Source organism: Plasmodium inui (assembly GCF_000524495.1).
Source record: "Plasmodium inui San Antonio 1 unplaced genomic scaffold supercont1.11, whole genome shotgun sequence".
NCBI classification, from domain to species: domain Eukaryota; phylum Apicomplexa; class Aconoidasida; order Haemosporida; family Plasmodiidae; genus Plasmodium; species Plasmodium inui.
Window position 1 is genome coordinate 338076 of NW_008481845.1, and position 18748 is coordinate 356823.

Genomic DNA, 18748 nt, shown 5'->3' on the forward strand with positions numbered 1-18748 from the left:
CGAGTTATCGGGCGCACAATTGTCGAACTTGCATCCGTCTAGCGGCAAGTAGAGTGGCGAGCCACGTGGAATGGGCCAACCGGATGGGGGGTTCATCGTAAGAGGGCTGCATTGATACGTGTAGAATTTCACAGCAGTTACTCCTTCGAAGCGACCCCTTCGACCTGACACCTCTGATGTGACACTTTTTACGTGTCCCCTTCGATGTGACCCCTTTGATGTGACCCCTCTGCTGTAGTCACCCCTGTGCATCCCTAAAGGGAAGGGGAACCAGCTCCAGCCTAACCCAGACACTGTCTATCTGTATATGTGTGATTATAAAAATATTTGTATATTTTCCTTCCCATTTGCATTCCATGCGTTAAGGCGTACCTGCTCACAGGTGCACAGGTCAGTCCTTCGTCTGAACCACAGTTGGGGGCCCCTTCGGCTGTCGACTCCGACGAGTGCAGACAACATACACCCATGTAGAACCACCAGAAGGGGTGGTCCTTGATCAACATTTCCATCAGGTGTTATAATCCACATTGTATTTCTGTGACTAAGTTTGTGACGGCACGTGTCTTGTCGACCTCCAAGGGATGCTCCTTTGTCAGCGTGGGGAGTAATCATGCCACTGATTGAGGAACCATTGTTCTCTTTGCTACACTGTTTTTTTCTAGATCCCCCCCAATTGCGCCTTCTTAATTTAATTGTGTTATATTAACCCAAGTGGAAGTAATTTTTCTTTTTAGCTGTGGGGAGGGAGGAGGAGGAGGAAAAAACTGGAGGAGGACTCCTTCCACCCGAGACTGGGGGCTACAGAGAAGCTACGCAGGAGATGCACAAGAGATACACCCGGATCATTTCCCAATTTGTGTTACGTACGTTAACTTGGCTTCGCCCCATTTGTCTTCACTCTATTTGAGGAAGCATCGACTCAGCACTGACATGTGAGCGCCCTCTCTAGGATACCCCCCCCCAGGCGACACAGAATAGAGAGAAGGCAGTCCCCCAAACGACAGTACGGTGCAGTGAGGACAACCAAACGAAGCATAGAACCGCCAATCACAGAGGAACAGAAACCATGGGAAAACAGAAAGATCCCATCAAAGTGAAAATACACAGCGGCAGAAGGGTCCAGAACAGTTCAAAACTCACGAAGGAGCAGCGAGTAGCACACATACTCTTAAAGGAAGGGATAGACTACGTCGAGAATGGAAAATTAGAAACAATAAGAAATGATGAGTACCTGAGGACGATGCTTTTTGATTATGCTAATCAGGACAGATGGGAGGACGATGAGGAAAGGCACCTCAAATTGGTGCGACTTCATCACAGCAGCAGTGAGAGAGCTACATGTCGGACAAATGGAGAGTCCACTTCCTGCAAAGAGGTACACCTCAAACGGAAGGAGGGAAACAGAACGAAGGTGTGTATTCCCCCTCATAAACACAACAAGGGTAATCAAGGAGAGGGGAAAATAAATGGCATTGCAATCACTCCAACTGTAAGAACCCACAATGAAATGATTTTTAAACGACGCTTTATCGACAAGCGAACAATAAGTAAAATGAAGAAAGTGAGTAAGAAGACGCCTTATGGTTACCATCGGCGGGGAAAACTTCCACTCAAGTTGGAAAAGAGAACCATATCTGAGATGAATCGAAGAGGAGGCGGTAGTGGGTCACCCCAAAACAGGAGTCGACACAGCTTCTCCAATGAACCTGCAGATGGAGCGCTAATGAAGACCACTTGGTACTCACAATGTCGGGAGAAGTTCATCCAGGTGGGAAGAAAATCGGAGGATCTCAAGCCAAGTAAACGAAGAACCCATTTTTCTCCCTTCCAAAAAGGGACAATAGCTACCCATAAGGAAGGACCTCTCCCCATTGGAGAAATGAACAACCAATTTGTAAAAATTCACTTTAACGAGTTCAATTCCATCGGTATGGCTAGAGAAGATCTGCTTACCTCCATCGGCGTAGACAGTCTCCTTACTGCCAACACACGAAAGTCATTCTCCTGCGCGCATAGCGTTTCGACGCCCTTTTACGGCACTGGTTTTCTCCCCTGTGCTGAACTGGACCACCAGGGAAATTGTCCGGATAATGCGGTGACGCAGGGCTACGGCAGAGAAGGGGGGGAAAGCCCATTGGGGGAAAGGCAAACGGGTGGATTGTTATCAAGGAAGAATAAAATAAAGGAGGACTTCACGAGTAAAGAAAAGGAGAGAAGGAAACTCTCCAGAGAACCACACCGAGACGGAGCCAATCACAGGGACCGCCCCCCCTGCTCGAACGCGACCCCCCCAAAGGACGGAATGTGCCACAAGGTAGACGCGCTCTTCTGCAGATCCAGAGACAGAGACCTCTTCAACGAGCGCAATAACGAAATAATGGTGAAGGGGCAAGGCGAAGAGCATCAGCGAGGACGAGGCGCTTCGATCAGAGAAGAGGTCGCGATGGAGGGGCCCAACATGGACGTATCCTTTGACAGCGATTTGAAGGGCGTCCCAATTGTCGTCCCCGACTTGAAGGCCCACGCTTTCCAGGCGGGCACGGTGCTGAGCAAGGGGAACTCTGGGGGGAGGCAGCACCGGCGCGGCGCCAGGAGGGAGCAGCAGATGCAGGGGATGGAGAAGAAGATGCAAAAAGGGAAGCAAGCGGAGCAGATGAAGCAGACGGAGCAAACGAAGCAGATGAAGCAGACGGAGCAAACGAAGCAGATGAAGCAGACGGAGCAAACGAAGCAGACGACGCAACTGCACGTGGGAGAGGCGGGTCAGACGGATCGGCCGAACCAGGAGAAATCCACCGACAACGTGGACAAAACGAAGGCAAAGCTAGACCAACTAACAGACATGGAGAACCGTCGCGACATGGAAAACGCTTACGTGAAGTACATTTACAAACGAGACCAATCAGAGGAGGCCCCCGCAGAGAAGCCAGACCGATATGTCACTTTTGGAAGCGAAGAAAATGATACAGTGAACATTGCAGATATATCAGACAAAAGAAAAAACACAAGAAGAACGTACAGAGACCAGATAAGCAGTGGAATCAATCTAAGACACGCACAAGTTGAAAGAAATATCCACGGATTTGGGGAAACATTAAAATACATGAAGTACAGAGAGCTGCTGAGGAAGTATATGGGGACCTTCTACAACTACAGCTCAGTGAAATGCGCAACGTACATCATCCTGTATGCCATAATAGTAAAAATAATAACACAAGTATCGAAGAATTTAACCACATCCAGTGGTGGTCTTCCTAGTGAGAAATCAAATGAATACAATGTTCTTTGGTACAGTGATTCGAATTTATTTCTTAACGTGCACGATGTGGATGGGATCATTCAATCCGTTTGCTATGTGGCTCTGCTGATCTGTATCGTCCTCTTGTTAAAGTTGGGCATCCCATCGAATTATTTGCTGGTGGGGAGACTAACCATTCTATTTATGTTCCTCTTCTTTGCTCAAATCCCAATTATGATTTACGCCAATTTTATGACTCTGAAAAAGGAGCAAGGGATTGCCAAGGAACAAGCGAAAACGTTCGATAAGAAGGACTACTTCAATCTGCATATGCAGAGAGTCTACGACGTCTTTTACCTCGACACGCTGAACTTACTAGTGTACACCATTCTACTAAGTTTCGTTTCTTTGTATGCCACTTATCATAAGCTGATTTATCCCCATTTGCTGAAATTTTACCTCGACACAATTTTTTTGAGCTCCTACACCATAATTAAGAAAGAAGTCATTCAGTTCAGAGTGCCAAACAACATCGATGCGTATTACCTCAATCAGATGAATAGCTACCTGTTTAATTCGCTTTATAAAAAACAGGAGGATCTGACGCAGGATGATTTGGAGAGTAATACGAGGAGTGCCATTGGATACAACATTGTCATTAAGAAGGAACGCTGCTCCTGGTTTATGTGTCTCTTCGGATGGAATGGGTCCGACTCGGCGTTGAACCAGGAGGGGCGCCACGGCAAGGGGGGCGCCAACGGCAGAAGTGCTCAACGCGGGAGAGGTGCTGCAACAAGACCAAATGCTCCAACCGATGGAAGCTTTAGGCCTACCTGTGGGTTGAGACGGCCCGCCCAGTCGAACGCGCGCACCAAGTTGAATCTAAATTTCTATATCATCTTCTACATCGGAGAGCTGGACGAGCAGGGAAGACCCCACGGGTTCGGCTACTGGCGGGGGATCAACTTAGAGGGCGAAGTGCTCATCGGATACTGGTTCCACGGCATCCCCGTCGGCCCCTTCAAGTGCCGCGACTTCAAGACGGGCTCGGGGTTCATGTGCATAAAGATTGGCTACGGGCGGACTAACTGCGAGCCGAACGACTTGGACATAGGTGCGCAAAGGAGAGTTGAAGGGGAGCGGAAGGGAGAGCGGAAAGGAGAGAGGAAAGACGAGCTGCCATTCGAGATGATGAGAAATCACAAATGCGATCGGATCGCCTGCTTGCCCTTACACACGCGGACGTTATATCTATATGTGCGCATTCACACCACCGCCTCCCACCCAATTGCAGGTCTAGCCGACACCGAGTGCTGCGTCAGCGGAGCCTTCTACAGGACCTTCCCCAGAGTGGTATTATACGACCTCAATTTAACGACCCCCCACTTCAGAAGCAAAAAAAATGATCAAGGCAAACACGGAATTATGGAAAAGAGGGAGTGCTGCGAGTATCTGCACATCAGCAGAGCCAGCAACGATATTCTGCGCGTAGACTACGCCAAGCTTCTACAACACAATGAGGATGATCGAGAAGGAGAAGCTGACACCGTCAGGAAAGACATCAGGCCAGGTGAGCAGCAAGCATTTGACCGCCATAGCCACCTCGATGAGAACAATTATGAGGGACTAAGCAGTAGCAGAATAATGGGAAGAATAGGAAGAACAGGAAGGAGAGGAATAAAAGCAACAAAAGGAACAAAAGGAACAGAAGGAACAGACGGAACAGGCGAAAGAAGGTTTATCAGTCCCTCCAGCAAAGAGGAACATAGAAAGAGATCCATCTGCAGATCCACCATGACGTACGATGAGATCCTCCCCTCCATCGTTAAGAATGAATCATTCCTAAAAGGGGAGTTACTAAATTATCATGACATTTGCAACCTGAGTTACGATTTTAAGGATTTGACTCTGGATAATGAAACGCATTCCGTGGTGAATAAGAAGCTGGAGGCAAGCTATGATCTGGCGGAAGAGGAGGAGAAGAAGAAGAAGAACGACGACGACGACGAAGAAGAGGAAGCGGAAGAGCAGTGGAGAGTTAGACAGCGCGCCCCTGATGAGCCCTCCGCCTTTCCGGAGAGATATCTCCCTCGGGATTCACCACCAGTATCGCCCTCGTCGTTTTCGTCTTCGCTATTTTTTCCGTCTTGTCCCTCTTTGCCTCACTCCTCTTCTTCACACTCTTCATCCGATCCATCCTCTTCACCAACTTCATCTTCTTCGTCGCCTTCTTCCACCCCCCCTTGCGCCTCTTTCGACGCGAAGGAAATCCCAACCCTGTTGGACGAAGGAGAGACACACGTCACCGATGTCGAGAACCCCCCGCGTGCTGAAATGGGTGCAACCAAATTGAGCCAAGGGAGGCACTGTGGGCATAGAGCCGGAACACCAGTTGACTATGTCAGCCAGGGAAGGGACCACACACGGGTACACAAAAAGGAGAAGCATAGGAGGAGAAAAAAAATATTGCCAAGTGGAAAAATGGAGAAGGGTAGAGAAAGTAAGGAGGAGGACGCCCACACCTCGGAAGAGGAGAAACTGTCTCGAAGGTGGAACAATCGCGCTGGGAATGATAGCTTCCGTGAGTGCGAATTGGGGAAAGGGGATCAGGTGCACGTCCGGCCAAGGAGGAAGTGCCAGGATAGGCAGATGAAGCACGGGTTTGCGAGGCAAGGGGGGGATAAGGACCAGACGCCCGATAGGGCTGATGAGCGTGATGACCATGACGACACTGACTACGACGCTGCGCACGGTGAGGACATTCCAACAGCGGGGGGCAGAGAAGGGGGGGACCCGCGTCACCATTCGAATGTAGCGCCGACGCGAAGGATAAAACGGAAGGACCTCACAGAACAGGATTTAGCTATCCCGTGCGAGAAGTCAAGTTTGGAGCTGCAGGCGGGAGGGAAAAAGACACGGGGGGGTATCCATAAGAGGGAGCATAAAACCATGCGGCTGCACATGGGCGATGTCGGGAAAAGGAACAAAGTGGGACACATCCATGTGGAGAAGCGGAAGGAAGTGATGAACTCCGTGGCACCCCCCGTAGAGACAGGAAGCCCAGACGCGGCCAAGGAAGGAGATGCAATCAGGGAAGGAGGTGCAACGAAAGAAGCAGACGAGACCAAAGAAGGAGATTCAACCAAAGAAGCAGACGCCACCAAAGAAAGAGACCCGAGCCAACCCAACGGAGAGACCAACATGAAGAGGAAAATCAAAAGGCGCATCGGCTACAGCATGACGAACACCATACTGCACCTGAGAAAATTCAAACACTTGAATATAAAAAAAAAAAAGAAAAAAAAAAACATACAAACAAGAGAAAAAGCAAAAGAAAAGGAAAAAATAAACGAAAAAGAAAGAACCCAAACCCATAATAAAGACAAAACCAAAACAAATATGAAGAAAAGGAACTCGGGAGGAAGAAAGACGTTCCTACCCAGGGCACTCTCGGGAACTTTACCAAAATTAAAAATAAAAAAAAAAAAAAAAAAAATCTTCTTTTCCGACACGATAACGAATGTGTACAAAACCAAATGCATGAACATAATTCTACAGAACTTATGTCCACACATGCCCAACTTTGGCATCCTATATGACACCGACTTGCACATATCGATTGATGCGGAGAGGGGACTCTACATCACTGGCTACATTAACAAAAAAAATTGCAACTTCATACATGATAAGACGAAAAAAGACGAATTCGAAGACAACACCGAGGTTAGGATTAAAATTATAAAGAGGAAGAACACACTTAACTATAAGGAAGGCACAAACAGAAGGGTCTACTCCTGGACGGACAACATCAAGGAGCTCAGTTTAGACGGATGGGTAAAATGTGAACTAGCCGGGTGCCTAGAGGCCGTAATTTTTATCCATGGCTACAACACCAGTCACCTGGAGGCGCTGCAGATCCTGGGACAGATGGCCTCCTTTGGCAATTTCCCCAATTACATCAAGCTCTTCCTGTTCAATTGGCCCTCGGGGAAGAACTTCCTCGAGTTCTTCGTCGCTAAAGACAACTCCAAGAACAAGAAGGTGCACCACGCGTTCAAGTGCTTCCTGGACACGCTGCGGAGTAACGGTAAGGGGAGGTGTGGAAGTGCTGAGAAGAGGAGGAGAAGAGAAGAATGGACTCATACCTTCGTAGCATTACTGCCACTAGCACCCCCCTTGTTACCACCTCACTCCATCTCTCCTGCTACTTCCACCCCCGTTGTTACCACCTCACCCCATCTGTCTTGCTACTTCCACCCCCCCGTTGTTACCTCATCGCCACTTCTTTTTTGTCATTTCCTCCCCCCTGCGCAGGAATCCGCCACGTCCACATCATCACGCACAGCATGGGGACGAGGATGTTCCTGCTGGCCTTCCATGACATCGTGAAGAGCGACCTCTTCTCGACAGTCGACGAGAAGGAAACAGAGCAAAGCAACCTGACCAAGATGAAGCTCATCACCCTGACGATGATGAACCCAGAGTATTATCTAAGCGATTTTGTAAACAAGGAATACGTGTTCCTTCGCTCCTTCTGCACAGTCATCTCTATTTATTGCGATTCTAACGACAAGGCATTGAAGTGGGCAGAAATATTCAGTGGAACCAAGTCCCTTGGAAAAAATGTCTTCGATTTAAACATATGGAAAGGCAAATACTATAAGAGATCGAATGAGATGGGAAACTACGTCTTTGATAGAAGCCAATTGGATTCCTTTTCCATCCCAATTGCGAATAAAACGAACGACAGTGATGACAGCTTTCAGGAACCAAAATTAGTTTCCTCCTTCTTTGACTGTGAAAACTTCGACGTGTTAAATGAGAAGATGAGAAACAAAGAAATGATGACGACCCTTGTACAGAAACTGAAGAAGCTTTTTTATTTTTTTTCTAAAAAGAGGAACAGTGCCGACTCGAATGACTTGAATGAGCAGACATCCATAGAGCATGATCAGGGGAAGTCAAATAAGGACATGGCTCACCACAACTTTGTTCACCAGCCACCTATGTTTAGGAATACACTCCTCGTTTTTACGGGAATAGAACCCACTTACAGTTACAGAGATAATCGGTATTGGCTAGATGTGGATGTCATAGATACCACTTGGTTAGGGTCAAATGTACACACCTTGAGACATTCCTACTGGTCGCTGAACAGAGAAATTATTGAAGACATTCGTGAACTGATTGTCACTAGGAAAAGGGCTCGGCAAAGAACTTCTAGACTGGACCGTCGAGAGGGCAACGTCTGGGTTTACAGAGTCGCCCCTTCTCACCTCAAGTCGATATTCGATTCGGAAATATGAGGCGGCCCCGCCATGTGGATAAGCGAAGATAGACAAACGGAGATGAAGAAGGGGACGTGCCCATTATCGCTCCCTTCACCAGGACTCCAACCCGACGATCTGTTGCCGCTCTCCTGCCGCTCCCTGGCCCCTCCCCCGCGGAAGGACCCCCTCGAATGAGCATCCTCTTTTATCCCCCTCCAGGGGCGTAAAATTCCCCTGCGATTTGTTCGGCGGATACCATAAAGGGAGAGTTCAGTGTAGCAGTTTTGGTCAAGTATGGATAAAGTTGTAGACCTGCAGATAGGCATATAAGCAGATAGGCAGATCTGCACAATTGCGCATCTGTTTCTCTGGAAAGGCCTCTCCCCGCGTGACTATTTCCGCACAGGGCAGGGTGACTTCTCACACTTTTTCTTTCAAAGTTGGTTCGTCATGCATGCCTACATGTGTCCATATACACATATGCATGTATTCTTTTCCTCACGACACAAAAAAGAAAAGGAAAGAAAAAAAAAAAAAATCACATGCCTGGACACACGTGTAGGTTCATCAGTGCACCGATTTTGACAGATGAACGTAACGGGGTCTACCTCGCCGCTGACGCGATTTTTTTAGCGGAATCGATACAACACTAAGTTCTGTTTTCAGTTCGTGGGGACGCAGGGGGTTCCCTTTTGGGCTTTCGCTTCGTTGCTTCACCTCTTCGTCGCTTCGTCACTTCGTCGCTTCGTCACTTCGTCGCTTCATCTCTTGGTCGCTTCGTCACTTCGTCGCTTCATCTCTTGGTCGCTTCGTCACTTCGTCGATTCACCTCCCTAGGACGTCTTCCTGCGGAGAATCTCCCGCTGCACCTCCTGGATGGCGCTGTTCCTATTCTGCAAGTGCTTCGAAATGTCCGGCTCCTTCATCTCGGGTTTCATCACCAGATGGACGCAGCAAGACCCCATAGCCATGCACAAGAAGGACGTGGACACAATAAACAGGTACTTCCTCAAAGGGACCCCGAGCGGCATTTTCTTCTTCTTTCCTCGGTTAAAAGGGAACAAGGGGCACCTAAAAGATGGGCAGATAAACCTTTGGAACTGTCATTTGGGGTTTGGAAGCAGGGGAAACAGCTAGGAAAACAAAGCCACTTCTTCAGCGGCACGTAGGGGGGACTACTAGTGTATATACCTGCATTGAGATGCACGTACAGATGGGAAGAACGCGTGGGCCTTTTTCACCGTGGGGGAGCAATACGCAGGGTGGAAAATAAGTGACTCGCGCGGGGGGTACAATAAAAATGCATATACATACATATATATATGTATGTATATATATTTATTTCTTTTTTTTGTTATCCTAGTGGGAGGCACCAATCCCCGTCACCTGTCGACACACGCGCATACTGATGCCTGTGGCAGTATACCGCTTGGGGGCTTCTACATTCCTCTCCTCAGCTAAGTCAAGCGCAGCATCGAAGGGGATCGTGTCCATGGGAACACTTCGCGAGAGGTGCACCCTCATACATCCGGTAGAATCTGTCAAATCGAGTGACCCGGTGATGGCTGATCCGTACAGTTTAGCTACCCCTAGGGGGGAAGAACCTTCACGTTTGGGCAAGGACACAAAATGAATTTCACTTTGAGAGTGGGAAGCGGAATGCCTGATATGATTATTCAGGATGGGGTTCTTCCACAATGGGCACATAAAGCGTTCTGCCTGGTGCGGCAAGTGGGAAGTGAAAAAAGGAAATGCATGTGTAGGGAAAGGAAAGCGTGAAAAAAGCGGTTAGTCGAGGCTCTTCTCGTGGTGGCTCCTTTCCTTCCGTGGAGGGTTCGCATTGTGGCGTCTTCTTTCGTGGGTGCCCCACCCCTATGAGTTTCACGCCAACTCGGCACTTAAACGGACTTGCCCAAGAAGTATGAGCTTTACAGTTCGCGAGGAACAAAGCGCTGGAATTTTCACACAAATAAGTTTGTAGCTGCCGCATGGTGGGGTCTACCTTTCTTATGAGAGTTACGAAGCGAAGAGAGTGGAGATGGAAGGTTGCTTTTTTCATTTGTTCTTTTCATAGCGATGCCTTGCACATATGCTTTGTTGCTACGTGGCCATGGAGCCATTGGTAATACTTGAATGGTTTTTATTTAAGCCCCCTTTTTTCGTCTGCATGAGGCTCACATTAGGTAGACTAAATTTAAGGTGAAAAAAGAGAAACAAGGGTGGAAGTGCAATTCTGTCTGGGGGTGACATATCACTCCGTCTTGTCCCCCACGATGATTGTCATATCGATCTTGTTAGGGGACTCCAGAGCAACGCGCTTGTCCAAGCTACTTTCCCCAAACAGCCATGTTGACCTTCCCAGATTTTCCATCAGCCTTTTCAATCGTTTCGCCGTATCCCCCCCTCGTTACTTTGCAGTCCAGGTGTCCACTCCTCCTTGGCTGTGTGGTACATCACATTGCGCAGCTGCGACATTGTTTGCTTTTTTACGTTTCTTCGCATGGGGAAGTTTTACTCGTTCGGAGTCCTCCTCGGGGATGTGAGATCATTTCGCAGGTAATGTCAGCCATAAGTGGGGGCACGCGGGAGTAACCCCGTGGGGTACATCAAAATAGGTTAACAGGAAAAAAAAAAAAAAAAAAAAAAAAAGAACGTTCTGACCGAGTTGACAATTTTTTTGAACATGAGTGATGCGTTTTTTCGTACTAAAAGGTTAGCATTGCTGCTTTGCGATTTGTTTGGGGGACATTCTTTCTTTCTCATTCCTTTCGTTTTTACGTCCTTTTTACTTCCTTTTTACTTCCCTTTTGAGGCGCCAAAAGAAGGCTCATACCAAAGCGCAAATGCGGGACCAAAGGTACGCCCGCATTGGGATTGCTTCCTCATCGCATAAGTGTCTCTGACATCGGAATTTGTTTGTAGCACAACCCTGTGTTTTTCTATCGCGACTGCGTGAGGTAGTTATTTCGATTTGGCTTACCCCCCTCTGTGTTTCCTTCTGTAGGAAATAAGGCAGTGATGGTGGTGGAGGGAACCACGGCCCGTGCTGCGTCTCTTTCCTAGTGTATAGGAGCAGTAGTTTGTTGAGCAAACCTGTTACTCCGCTCGATGACCTGCTTGTCAACAGGGGTTACCTATTAGTTGCATTGTGTCGTTGGCCCGATAAGCGCGACGCCTCCATCACCGAGAGCGTTGCTTGCGAGATCGCTGCTAGGGAGACCGCTCCTACTCAGACCACTCCTAACGCTACCTCCGGAGCGAATGGCACAGGCCGCGGAACGCGACAGCCTGCGAGGCGGGGCGGCTGAGAGGTCAAGCCCGACGAGCCCAAGTGGCTCCGCCAGCAGCGTGCGCTTGGACGGAAAGCCCAAAGTAGATTCTTTCCATAACCGAGATGGACTCAAACTGAAGACCTACTCATGGCTAGTAAAAAATCCAATAGGAGTCATATTCCTAGTCCATGGACTAAACACGCACTTACGGTTAGAATACCTTCGACACAACGTGGAGATAGTGAGCCCAGAAAAGGCTATTCTAAAGGATGCAGATAATTACTACATTTATAAGGACAGCTGGATTGAGCATTTCAATAAAAGTGGATACTCAGTGTATGGCATGGACCTGCAGGGACATGGACAATCAGACGGGTGGAGGAATGTAAAAACCAACGTGAAAAAGTTTGATGATTTGGTGTATGACGTGATACAGTACATTAATCGAGTGCACGACGTTATCTGTCTGACAAGTCGGAAGGATGCAAAGAATGGGGAAACGAGTAAGAGCCATTCGGCGGCTTCCCCCAGGTTGGCAGCGTCAACCACGTCGGCCACCTCCCCTTCGTCCCGCATGCCTGCTGCTTCCCCCGCGCCCCTCGCGCAGAGCAACATCTCCTCGTGGTCCATTCACAACAATCTGAAAGACACCAAAACGCCGCCCTTCTACATCATGGGCCTCTCCATGGGGGGAAACATAGTACTAAGGACACTGGAAATCTTGGGGAAATCCAAAAACCAGGGCGAAAAGCTAAACATAAGAGGATGTATATGTCTAGCCGGGATGATCTCCATCGACGAAATAGCATCCAAACCATCTTACAAATTTTTTTACATTCCTTGTAGCAAATTTTTTGCCACCTTCTTTCCAACCCTGCGACTGACGCCATCCTTGTACTGGAAAAAGTACCCCTATGTTAATCACATTTTTAATTACGACAAAAATCGAAATAAGAAACCGATCACGTGCAAGTTGGGCTATGAGCTTCTGAACGCCATTGAAAACTTAAATAATGACATGGATTATATTCCAAAGGACATCCCCATTCTTTTCGTGCACTCCAGACATGACAGTGCTTGTTTCTTTGGGGGCGCGGAAACATTTTTTAAAAAAATTAATACCAACCTTAAGGAGCTACACATCCTGGACGATATGGACCACGTCCTCACCATGGAGCCGGGCAACGAGCGTGTTCTGCAGAAGCTGCTTGCGTGGCTATCCGCCCATTCTCCGCCGAGTGCGACCCGCGCCTAGCCGCGCCAGTTAAGATTCATCCCAGTTAATTCATCCCAATTGTACTACGCCCCATTGCGCTCGCATAAAGTTGCAGCGTTAGGCCGCCTTTTTCACAGCGCCAAGTTGGTTCCCCTTTTTGCCAGTTGTTCCGAAGTTGCTCCACGTGCCGTCGCAACGCGCGGCAAGTGTTATTTCCCCATGGGGGAATACAATCAAATATACATAAGATGTTCGTGTGTTTTTTTTTTTTTTTTTATTTTTTGCTTAGGGTTATGTAAACCTGGGCCACTCTTCATACGGCTCCTGCATTTTCAGCTTTTCCACAATACGACGTTCTGCGCCTTTATATATTCACAACAACGCTTTTATTGTTTTCGAATTTTTTTTTTTTTTTCTGTATCATCTTCGCATTGTTGCTTGTGTTGTTTTTGAATTATCTTTGCATTATATTTTTCGCGCCATTCGAAATCGAAGCTGCTCCAAACCGGGTCACTTAACCCTTTTCGACGTGACGTCTTTTTGTTGTTATAACATACTTTTCGACGCTACCAAGAGGGATGAAAAATTTAAACTATGAATATTATTATGTGCACATTCTTCTCCCCACCCCCTTAGCAGGCGGGAAGTTTTCCGATCCTGCGGAGAGCTGCCTCCCGGGACTGCCCTTAATGGTCTTTTTCGTTTTTCTTCCCCATGGGAGGTACGTGTATGCAGGGCGAGCGGCAGCTACGGGAAGAGGGCAGGAAGTAAAAAGGGACCGACCTGTGTGGTGCCAGTAAATACTTTTTTATATATATGTATATATAAGCATATACAATATACATGTCTGCATTCTGCGTACCATCAGTTGAGGCGATGTTACGCTCTGGAGCTTCTCAACTGATCCCACAAAATCAGAGGCACGTGAAACGAAGCAAGCCACATAGCGAGGAGGCCCCAGGCCACCCGAAAAGGAATTATTTTATTATTTCGCATACTACTTCCGCATCACCCGCAAAGAAAAAAAAAAAAAAAAAGAAAAAACGGTATTCTGCCCATCGCCATATTGTTAAGATTTTTCCAACTCGCGGACAGTCATTTAAAAATGAAATAAAATAGCAGCAGTCCACGCGAACCTTGTTATGATGGCGTTGTTTTGCATCCCTCGTAAGGCAAGGTTTATCTTTTTCTTCCTTTAAATATGTCCCGTCCCCCCGTCGCTGCTTTCGTTTTTTTTCTATTTCTTTTTTTATTTTTTCTTTTTGTTTTTTTTTTTTCCTCTCTTTTCTTTCCAAATAGGTTAACTGCTTATAACTGAACATTTGGTTAATTATATTCCCCTGGGGATTTTCTTAACCTTTATTTTTTTATTTTCTCACGTTGAAGTTCCTTTATCTTTCCATTTTTACTTTTCTATATTTTTGTCCTTGCCCTCTTTGTTGGTTCGCTCCCTCCCCATTTTTTTTTATTTTTTTTCTGGATCCTCATTTTCTATTCGTCCCTGTTTTTTATCCCCCCATTTTGGCATCTGATTTATTTTTTAGACTTTTGTTCCCCCGTCGCTTGTCTTTCCATTTCGTCTTTTGCGCCAGCTGTGCTTCCCCCTTGCATCTGAAGATACTCGTCGAATAATCCACTTTGCAGATAACTCCCTACCGCTGACGGAGAGACGAACCATAATGGAGGCCACAAACAGACCAGGCGGTAGGGGGCCTCAGAACAGGCCCGGGAACAGGCCAGTCAGCAGGGGCGGGTATATGGCGGCCAATCGTGGTGGGAATAATGCGGCCTACCGTGGCGCCAACCAGTCGGCGAATCGGGCCGCAAACGGGGTCGGAAGGGTGACCCATAGTGAGACCGCACGGGTCACCCAGAGTGAGACCACAAAGGTGACCGCAAAAGAGAGCGAGAAGAAACCCATGGATAATGCCGCCAACCAGGGGAGGAATAACACGGCAAACGGGATTGAGAAGAGGGCCTCAACCGAACCAGAGAAAAAAATCCCACATGAGACTGAAAAGGCTACAAGTCAGCTCGCGAACCAGGCCATAAATGGAGGCGTGAAGGAGACGCCTAATAAGTTAGCCGATAAGGTGGCAAGGGGACCCCCTAATAGGGATGCTAGCAAGGCTGCGGATGGTTATAATAAATATAGTAATAATAGTAATAATAGTAATAGTAGTAATAGTAGTAATTGTAATAATAGTGGAAGCCAGGACGGCATCCTGAAGACGGGATCCTTCGTCAGTCGAGACGGACTGGAGCTGAAGACCTACGAGTGGGTGGTGGATAAGCCAGTCGGAATCATAATACTAGTGCATGCCCTAAACTCCCATGTGAGATTCGAATACCTAAAGCTCAATGCCATCATAGAGAGCAAGGAAAAGGCCACTCTTGTCGATGCGAACAATTATTACATCTATAAGGATAGCTGGATTGAGCAATTCAACAAAAGTGGATACTCAGTCTATGGCCTAGACATGAGGGGACATGGACAATCAGGGTGCGTCAAAAATGTGAAGACTCACGTAAATGCCTTTCAAGATTTAGTGTACGACGTGCTGGAATATGCCAATATTGTATACGACTCATTATCCACAGAGGGGAAAAAGAAGAAGAAAGAAAACATAACATCACATGGTGGGGGTGTTAAAACTTCTAGTGATACCGCATCCTCCGTTGCGTCAACCTCCGATTATGATGGTAACATCCCACAGGGAAGTCATGTCTCTCCAGGAAAGAATCCATACAGTGGGAAACAACAACCCCCCCCCAGTGGTGTGAACAATATCAGCAAGAATGACGTTCCTCCCTTCTACTTCATGGGTCTATCCATGGGAGGAAATATCGTTCTCAGAATATTACAATTGAGGGAAAAAAAAGGAGATGAATCGATTAAGCGATTGAACATTAAGGGAGTGATTACTTTAGCGGGCATGATTTCTCTGGATGACCTGAAGAAAAAGCCAGAATATAAATACTTCTACGTTCCTATGGCGAAGCTTGCATCCGCGCTTCTCCCCACCAAGAGACTGGCCCCTCTGCTGAAGCTTGAGATGTTCCCTTACATTAATGACCTCTTTAGGTTTGACCCCCACTGTTACAACAAGCCGATAACCAACCGATTGGGAAATGAACTTTTAAAGGCAGTCGATAGCTTACACAATGATATCAGGTTCATTCCGGAAGACGTCCAAATTCTGATTATCCACTCTGTACGGGACAGCGCTTGCTCCTACACTGGAGTGTCCAAATTTTTTAACACCATTCAGACGAAGAACAAGGAGTTGTTTACTCTTCATGACATGGACCATATTCTTCCTCAGGAGCCGGGGAATGAGAGAATTCTGAAGAAGGTTATCGACTGGCTGGCTCATCTGCAGTGCGCTAAGGGGTAAACGTTATGTGCGGTTTTAGGAGGGATCACCCGATTTGAGTTTTCCTGCGAGGGTTGGGGTGCAACCCCAATTGGGATCACAGTACTAATGTATTTTACTACCCTGAGTATCCTCCCCAAGGGAGAAAAATTGTCTACCCGCTTCGTACATGCGCCTTGGAGAGGAATACACCCTGATTGGACATTTCAAGACAAATTCAAATAGGCTGCATGGCAGAGTGTGGGGAGGTCGAATGAGTGTAAAAACCAGTCAACCCACCTGTTAGCCTCTTCAATGCAGTATGGGCTTTCCATCTGTGGAGGGCGCCATTTAGCGGGTGCAAAGGGAGAGCGTTAGGTATTGTTAGCCACCAGCAGCGGGCAGTGCCACGCGTTTTACGTGTTACGTTGTCTATGCTATGATCCCCTTTTTCCTTTTTTTTTTCTTTTTTTTGTACCTATGATTGCATATTCCCGCTGATTTACTAATTTAAAAAGAAGGAATCCCTCTTTTTCTCAATTATTGTTTTTTATTTTTTACCATTCATACATTGGCAGTTGTGCGCCGACGTTGCAGAGAGGGTGAAGGGGGGGGAGGCTACTTCGTATAGGGGGGCTCTCCGGAAGTACGCACGAGAGCTCTCCACCCACCCGTAATGTCGCGCTGTGCTGTATGGACCGTGAGGATATTCACACCACCATCCCTTTTTTTTTCATATAAACTGTTTTAATCAAATGGATTAAAAAACCGCCCTTTTGGGTAGTCTCTACAAAATAGGGGCACTTGTCCCATGGGCTTGAGAGCTGCAACGGAGGAGCGTGCTTTCATTGCCTCATCGCACGTCTTTTCACCCCTTCGTGGCTACAGACAGAGGCTGGCCACACAGGGGAGCAATTGTTTTTCCCCTCGCTCCCAAACTGGCTTTTTTATCCGTTGGGGCAAAAAGTAACAAAAATAAAATCACTCGCGTCGTCAAAAAGTAAGCTGGCACGGGATCCCTAAACATGGGGTGTCTCTCGAAAAAAGGGGTTCTTCCCGCGGCGCAGTCACATGCATATGTGTATGCATTCGAAACTTTGGCATATTATAGCCTAGCCCACTTGTGCACGAAGCAGAATTAAGGAGCCAGGGGAGAAGAAAAGCGCTAAAAGGTCAAAGTTCGAGGTCAGCTCTGCACAGGCGAAGCATATGGGCAGAACATTTTCCCACTTGTTTTTTTTGTGTAGCGCTTTTCGTGAACAGTTTATTTTTTATTTTTTTTTTTTCCACCCACAAACGATGTTGTTAATGTAAATTATTTTTTCTCCCACTTTGCGGTTCATTCTTATGGAGTAACACGACGTGGGTGCTTTTGCAAAATTGGTTTCTTTTTTTTTGCAAAATTGGTTTCTTTTTTTTTGCATAATTAAGTTGTTTTTTTTTGCATAATGAACTTGTTTTTTTTTTCAGACTTTGGTCCTTTTTTTTGCAGACTTTGGTTCTTTTTTTTTTTGAAGACTTTGTTACTTTTCTTTTTACTTGCCTATTTTCACCCCTCTCGCTCCACTCCTTCCGCTGGGCCAATTCGCCAGGAAGGTTCCCCAAGTTGGCCGCTTCCACTCTGAAGAGGGCAAATATGCACAGCTTTTAAGCGCGTACAGGATGGTGACGGGACACTCGACTGACCCGAGCGGGGCGGCTGGCGCGGAGGAGGATCGTCTGCAGGCCGGACGCAGCGGCGACAGTACCCGCAACAACACCGGCAACAACATCAACAACAACACCAGCAACAACACCGGCAACAACATCAACAACAACACCAGCAACAACACCAGCAACAACACCGGCAACAACACCAGCAACAACACCCGCAACAACACCAGCAACAACACCCGCAACAACACCGGCAACAACACCGGCAACAACACCGCGAATAACCCCCATAGGAACCGTCACGGCGATGGCGGCGCGGAGAGGGCACCCCCGAGCGGCATCCTGAAGAAGCAGAGCAAAGGCCAAGCTAAGACAGTCCAGCTGGCCACCAGTCCAGGGGCAACCCCCCACCATATGGAAGGAAAAAAAATGGCCCCAGCAGCTGCATACGAAAGGGAAGAAGAAGACATTTACAAAACCGTGTACGAAGTGACCCAGAATGCGGAGCCCAACTTTTTTAACTGCGACACTGTTCCTTGGGTATCTTCCTTTTTTTCTCTCAAGGAGGAAGATTTCACCATTTTTGGAAACACGCTGAAGAAGAGAAATATTTTTAAGCGATGCTTCCAACGTATTCACAAGAACAGGAGGAGGAGGTGCATGTCCTTTAACCCCTATAGAGTACCACTAGCATGTAAGAAAGTAACCCTTGAAGAAATGCTAATCTCAGAGCCAAAAATAAA

The 18748-nt window shown here is 47.3% G+C and overlaps 5 protein-coding genes across 5 annotated transcripts in view; 4 read left to right on the forward strand and 1 right to left on the reverse strand.

Annotated features, from left to right (window-relative positions):
• Positions 1 to 1066: 1066 nt before the first annotated feature.
• On the forward strand, positions 1067 to 8544 carry C922_02962 (hypothetical protein; the record flags this gene model as incomplete). The annotated part of the gene is made up of 4 exons (XM_008818560.1): positions 1067 to 4352; positions 4533 to 5848; positions 6116 to 7325; positions 7553 to 8544. The coding sequence occupies 4 exons, from the start codon at positions 1067 to 1069 to the stop codon at positions 8542 to 8544; spliced, it is 6804 nt and encodes a 2267-aa protein (XP_008816782.1).
• Positions 8545 to 9341: 797 nt separating this feature from the next.
• Positions 9342 to 10002, reverse strand: C922_02963 (hypothetical protein; the record flags this gene model as incomplete). The annotated part of the gene is made up of 2 exons (XM_008818561.1): positions 9342 to 9553; positions 9915 to 10002. The coding sequence occupies 2 exons, from the start codon at positions 10000 to 10002 to the stop codon at positions 9342 to 9344; spliced, it is 300 nt and encodes a 99-aa protein (XP_008816783.1).
• A 1767-nt stretch (positions 10003 to 11769) lies between these two features.
• C922_02964 (hypothetical protein) lies at positions 11770 to 13035 on the forward strand (the record flags this gene model as incomplete). Its single annotated transcript, XM_008818562.1, has 1 exon — positions 11770 to 13035. The coding sequence occupies one exon, from the start codon at positions 11770 to 11772 to the stop codon at positions 13033 to 13035; it is 1266 nt and encodes a 421-aa protein (XP_008816784.1).
• A 1640-nt stretch (positions 13036 to 14675) lies between these two features.
• Positions 14676 to 16394, forward strand: C922_02965 (hypothetical protein; the record flags this gene model as incomplete). Its single annotated transcript, XM_008818563.1, has 1 exon — positions 14676 to 16394. One exon carries the CDS (start codon positions 14676 to 14678, stop codon positions 16392 to 16394), a length of 1719 nt encoding a protein of 572 aa, XP_008816785.1.
• A 1620-nt stretch (positions 16395 to 18014) lies between these two features.
• The window catches only part of C922_02966 (hypothetical protein), a gene marked incomplete at both ends in the record, with an annotated part of 4014 nt that continues 3280 nt past the window's right edge, over positions 18015 to 18748 (forward strand). The window contains one exon of the mRNA XM_008818564.1: positions 18015 to 18707. Coding sequence (XP_008816786.1) covers positions 18015 to 18707 — 693 coding nt within the window. The remainder of the gene's footprint in view (positions 18708 to 18748) is intronic.